Source organism: Humulus lupulus, chromosome 7 (genome assembly GCF_963169125.1).
Source record: "Humulus lupulus chromosome 7, drHumLupu1.1, whole genome shotgun sequence".
NCBI lineage: Eukaryota > Viridiplantae > Streptophyta > Magnoliopsida > Rosales > Cannabaceae > Humulus > Humulus lupulus.
Window position 1 is genome coordinate 20,911,208 of NC_084799.1, and position 6,245 is coordinate 20,917,452.

The 6,245-nt window shown below is 36.3% G+C and overlaps 1 protein-coding gene across 1 annotated transcript; it reads right to left on the reverse strand.

Annotated features, from left to right (window-relative positions):
- Positions 1 to 1,103: 1,103 nt before the first annotated feature.
- LOC133790908 (peroxisomal adenine nucleotide carrier 1-like) lies at positions 1,104 to 3,484 on the reverse strand. Its single transcript, XM_062228748.1, has 5 exons — positions 3,235 to 3,484; positions 2,530 to 2,761; positions 2,097 to 2,243; positions 1,805 to 1,962; positions 1,104 to 1,721 (listed from the first exon to the last, which is right to left on the reverse strand). Exons 1-5 carry the CDS (start codon positions 3,378 to 3,380, stop codon positions 1,436 to 1,438), a joined length of 969 nt encoding a protein of 322 aa, XP_062084732.1. The 5' UTR covers positions 3,381 to 3,484; the 3' UTR covers positions 1,104 to 1,435.
- Positions 3,485 to 6,245: the final 2,761 nt, after the last annotated feature.

A 6,245-nucleotide genomic window follows, 5' to 3' on the forward strand; every position in this document is an offset into this window, starting at 1 on the left:
GATGCACGTTTATAACCAAAGAACTCGATTAACGAGTTAAGCTCGGTAAGTTCACAGTAACTGTCTTGGAGTAACCAGGGCGTTATAGTATTGTCCCTGATTCTTTCTTTTTTAGTGGTAATAGTCTTTAACAATCCTGCTTAGTCCCTATTTTAACAGACGAATAATGGTTTTGGGAAAATAAGCAACAATTATGTAAAAAAATAAGGGACTTAAATGCTGAGGATTATGTTGAGGATTTTTGTCAGCAAAAAAGAAAAGATAAGGGACTTAAATGCTATATTTGTAAAAAAATAGACACTTTAGCAGCTAAATATCCTATATGTAATTAATTTGTAAAAGATAAATTTTGAATTGTATTATCGTGACATAAATTATAATATCACTCTAACCACAATCTTTCTACTTTTAAATATTCTTGTTCATGTTCTTCGTCCCATATGGTAACCAACAATATTATTTGAGAAATTGGAACAAAAATAGATTTTACTCTGACATGAATTTATTATCACAACAATTTTGTCATTATTTTACAATGCTGGTATCCTGTATTTGCTTTGGATATAGTCGAAAAATGTGTTTTTGTATAATGTATGTGGAAAATATAATTATGTTTAACTCCTCGTTATTAATTTATTGTTGAAATTTTTTATATTTAGTTCATTTCATTTTAAGTAGAATGAAATGTTTAGGCAAGAAAAAAAAAGAGTTCGGTACAAACTTGAAGATGAATTTCGTTTAATGAAATAAAGGGCCATTTCGTTCATTGAATTTCTTTTCTGAGAAAATGAAATTCATTTGGTCCAAAACCGTTGGATCATTATAATTGGACATTTATGAAACGTTTTTTTAAACAAAAATAGTGCATAATATGGGCTTTGTCACAATCACAAAAGGGACAAAATCCAAAAACTAATAACATCATATCTATGCGTTGTATTTCCCCACAAATTTTGAATACCAACAGTAAAGTTGAGAATTTCCTCGGTTACAATTTGGTCTAGGTACAAACTTGAGGGTGGATACTATAGGCTGCCATATTATATTATTAGTGTACAATACACACTCTTAACAAATATAATTCTGATTCAACAAAAATAATATATGAAATTGTTATATCTTTATTTCTAGATTATAAACTTAACATGATAACTTATCAATGTGGGTCAATGCAGAAACAAATTTCTGCACTAGATTATTTCTCTAAATTGAAAATGCCTCCAACAATGAGCCCCAACAGATTGGCATTATTCCACATGCCTTGTGCAGGTCCAAAACAAGAACAAGATTGCTCTCTCTTACCAAAACATCATCACTTATCACAATGAAAAATTTGATCCCGAGCTCTATGAAAGACATCTAATTCAGATTAGTAAATAAGCTCACACCTATTCACATGTTCATGGATACTACGGCCTAGGTGAGATAAGTACCATCAAGCACTTTTTAGTCTGCCCCTGGTGGATAACAGATACTTTCTTATTGCAAGTATGAGAACCCATGTAGTTTTGGTAATCTTCTCCTTGATCATCAAAAGCAATGCCGAACTCAAGACTGTCTTCAGGATTTGAGCCTGCAATCCCTTGAAAAAGCCAGGTATCCCTTCCGATTTCCAAATGGCAAAGAAAACTGCAGGCAGTGTTTTTCGCGTCTTAGGTCGGGGTTTACTAGCTCCATCCTCATCATCATCTGGATCTGCAGCTTGTATCATCACCTTACACCTGTAGTCAGTAGACATTTTAATTACATCCATAATCAAGTTTATGAGTAGTAACTATCACAGTTTGAGAGAACAATTATGCACCTGATGGCAGGATATGTTAGAAAGGTTGCAACACTCTTAGAGACTGCACCTACCACAAATGCTGAAAATGCAGAAAGAGCTTCAGGGGATGAACCCTTGTCCCGTTTATCTAGCTTTTCCCTCAGAAGTCTTTGTTTTAGTTGATCAAAAACTGTATACTGAAAATAAATTATGAATCAATATCCAATCTCAACCAAGTTTCTCTTCGAGCAAATAGTAGTGAGTTATAGATAACATAAGAGATAAATCAAAATTTTATCTTTTAAGCTCGAAGAATGCTAGAACAACATACCTGAATTGCAGGGTTCGAAGTCAGTAACAGGGAGATTCCAAGTCCATCAAATGCATCACTCCAACTTCCCTCTGTAAGAGTCTTCCACAGTCCTTTGGATTTTCCAAAGGCAGTTGTCTGCATCCTTGAGGCGGCTGTATCCAAGGGCTACACAGGAGTGAATGGTAAATTAGATAGAAAAGAGAGCTTATAATCAAATGGCAGTGACACGATGGAGCATCATCTAACACTCTATAGCATGACCATACAGGAGCAAATACAGCATAGCATGCCAAACCCATCAATGCTAAATCACAATCCACATTCCAAATTCTAATACGAAATAACTCAAGAAACTGCAAAACTTGCCACTCTTAACACAGTGCCAGAACACGTGACACCATAAAGTTGGTATAATGCATCAGCAAACATTCATCATAATAAGCCTTCTCACCTGTGTGGCAATCGCGGTACAAGCCCCAGCAGCAGCAGCCAAAAGCAAGTTTGCCTTGGTTCCAATCTTTTTGGCACCACTCTTTTCCAGATATAATCTTTTGAAGTAGCTGTATCCATAAAAGTAAACGAATTGTGCAATGAAGGACTGCAAGTTTTTAGTCCCCAGACCTTGATACAACGAAAGGACCTGACGGTTAGATATGGCTTCCCATAACACATCAGAAAGGTTCCTACAAAACCCAGAATGACTACAGAGTCAGTATAAGCAAGAATCAAACATAAAAAAAGCCATTAGAAGATTGCCCTTTTGGAATTGGATACCTCAAATTATTAACAAAGCATTAGCAGTAGTGATCATAAGGCCTTCCTTCTTCATTTATCAAGCAAATCATTTTGGCTAAACTACTTTGACAATAATGACACAACAACCAACTACCAAGTCTCTCAAGAGTCAAGCCATTTATATTTATTTTTATTTTTTATTAATAAAAATAAATAAAAAAATCCCACAAATTCAATCCTATGGTTATAAGAGAAATCAAAAGGGGATTAAGTCCTGTGAAACAATTCAGTTGAAAATTAATCAAAACATATAAAAATTCTCGAAACCCAGTTCGATGGACTTTTGACTCGGATCAAGGACAACGATAGAAATATAAACGTGAATAGAGAGAGAGAGAGAGAGAGAGAGAGAGAGAAAGACCTGTATTTTCGGCGACCATGAGCTGCAACCTCGGCTTGGTACCTGGTTTTGCAGGTGTCGAGTGGGTATAAGAGGGTGGTGCTGACAAGTGATCCTATGGCACCCGAGGTTGCCTCTGATATCGATTCCAAATCAAGACTACTCATCTTCAATTCTATGAAGACACCCTTTTCAGAATCGAGATGTTATATATTTCTACACGTATAATATCTGTTTGTGTGCGTGTATATATATATATATATGAGAGAGAGAGAGAGAGTCGTCAGCTATATAGGTAGAAAAGGAAATGAAATTTGATGAGGAAGAGAAAATGAAAACGACTCGTTTCGTGGGAACCGAGAAGACCAGACCAATGGATTGGCGTTTTCTTGGGATTTGAAAAAACGTGAAATGGTTTTCCACCGTCCAGATCAACACAACAACTCTTCTCCCCCTTTCCTCGACTATCGCCGGCGCGGGTCCCACCTCTCAAACTCTGTGCAAGTTTACTGGCAATTGGTAAAACTAATTGGGGTATTTTTTTAGAATGCACCCAAAATCGAGCTGATTTTTTTTTACATGTCAGTATATATTATAATTATTTAGTATATTTTATAATTTTTTTTATAAAATTTTAAATAATTTATTATATCTAAAAAATATTAAATACTTTTTTTTATAAATATATATAAAAAAAGACATGCATGTATAATTAGAATATTTTTAATGAATAGTTAATTTAATATTAACAATTAGATTAAGATTAATGGTCCATATTTATAGTTGTTAATTAATATTTCTAAAAATAATTTTGATTTTTTCAAATTTTTGGAAGGGTTATCTGATGAAAAACGTGTATTTATTATGAAAATATAATATTGTAAACTTTTTGTTGATACCGTTTTTCGTCAACTTAGAGAAAAAGAGCAATTAAACAAAATATACTAGAGGAAACAAATAATATAGACACGATTTGTTACGTGGTTTAGCACTTAAAATCGGTCTGGTCCACGAGTCCATGAGTCTGGAATTATCTAATAGCTTTCTGGAAGCAATTGTACAGAGTTTTTCCAATATTCGTTTTTTTCTTTCTTTCCCATTTACAAATGAATCGTCCCACTCTATTTATATAGTAGTTTACCGAATCTCTTCCCAAAGATTTCGGGGAGTTATTCTACAAATCAATTAAAATAATGCAATTAAATGCATTAGTTACTACGTATGCGTTAATATCCCATGATATTTGGGATTTTAATAACAAATTACATCACATCCCTTAAACATAGGGATTATACAACAATAAACATGTTCACACACAGCTTGCGAGCTTGGACGCTAGATTCACACGCCTTCAAGACCGTTTACCTATTGTGAGCTCGTCACCTTCGTTCACCTATGTTCTCAACAAGTGATGTCGACGAGACTATCCTCTTCGAGCTTACAATACTCAAGCTCGAATCGTCTTGTCTGAGGGCAGGAAATAAATCAAGAAATTTATACAAGTGTTGAACCATTGCCACTGCGAGTTGCGAGCCTAACTTATAACCTCAGAACACCTCCGAGACTACGCAGTTCCCGAGCTCACCAATCTCGACGTTGCCATATTTACTGCTCAGCGAGACTGTCTCTGACTTGCTGATCACATGACGACTGTGCTAGTCTCGAGCTTACACCTTATGACCCTGAGTTTCGAGATTAAAATTCTCATTCTCGAAATCGGGGTGTAACATTCTACCCCCTCAAAAGTATTAGTTCGAATCCTATGAGAATGAAACTTTTGAACTGCCTCTTTCGAAAACTGAGCCACCTCTTACACTCGAGTGTGGACACGCTTCAGTCGTGGATTGCTCAATCAAAGTACTCGAGTACTTTTTCACCACACCCATGGCTATTTGCATGCCATCTTTTTGCCACCATTGCCACATTTACACTCGACCGTTTGATCAGATACCGAATCCAGCCAATGGCCTAGATTAGCTCGACCCTTGACCTCCTCTTGGTATGCATATATATATATATATATGTATATATAGTCTCATTTTCTCTTCCTCTTCACTTTTATCTTTACGTTTTGAGTTTCAGAGAGAAAAAACCAGAGATTAAAATTCTTTCATCTTTGCATGTTCTCCAAGCCAAAGAGACATAACACCCCTGGCATTTTTGACTCCGTGAGAGCTTTCTTGCAACCGCTCCTACAGTCGTCAATCTCACTGTACCAGCAAGTTTCTCTGTGTAAGTTTCTTGTTCTTGATCCTCGTAATTTTATTTCTTCGTGCATTTTTGTGTTTTTCATTCTCGTATGAATGTATGTTGTAGTAGGTAGTTTTAGCAATATTGTTTAGCACAAACTTTCGATTCAAAATCTTTGACAAGATAGTTTTAAAACCCATATTTAGTGTAAACAATGCAAACATGGGGTGTTTTCAGACTACAGGTAATGTATCGTGTAAGCCAAGAAATGAAGTTCTGAATTAGGGTTTTTAATTGCACAAATCCCAAAATTATCACTTTTTTGGGTAATCGTCAACTTTTCTCCTGAAAATTCGGGATTCTTAAAATGAACTCACACTTTCCCACTCTCGCGTCAAATACACGCTCGAAGCCCGCACATTACAATAGTTCGGGGTTCTTCCTCAAATTCAATCTGTCCTTTCAAGACCTCGGTCTCGATTGAGCTTACTCCGTGATCTCGAGCCTTCGAGCTCGAATCACCAAAACTATACTCTGATTTCTTGTATGCCTGGCCCTCACCCTTTTCTTTCTTGTTAGATGTCGCAGAACTCTAAGAATCAGTGGGGGTCAGTGCTTGTTATCCCTTATTCTCCATCAACTCCCAGTCTAGAATCTCCCTTCACCTGGAACCAGCGACTGATACGTGAGCACCGCGTGAGGTGCGAACAAGAGGATATCCGAGCCCATTTCTGACGTCAGATTGACGGGGCCGAGGAAAGAAAAAGGAAGAAACTTCGGGTCGCGATTTATCCAGATCCAGACCTCGAACTCAGACCTATCCCTCTTGATCCCAAACTCAA

Coding starts and splice junctions, on each gene's coding strand:
- LOC133790908 (XM_062228748.1), bottom strand. CDS start 3,380: ATGAGTAGTCTTGATTTGGAATCGATATCAGAGGCAACCTCGGGTGCC. Junction 2,244..2,529: donor GTACCGCGATTGCCACACAG/GTGAGAAGGCTT, acceptor ACTCCTGTGTAG/CCCTTGGATACAGCCGCCTC. Junction 1,963..2,096: donor CTTCGAACCCTGCAATTCAG/GTATGTTGTTCT, acceptor ATTTATTTTCAG/TATACAGTTTTTGATCAACT.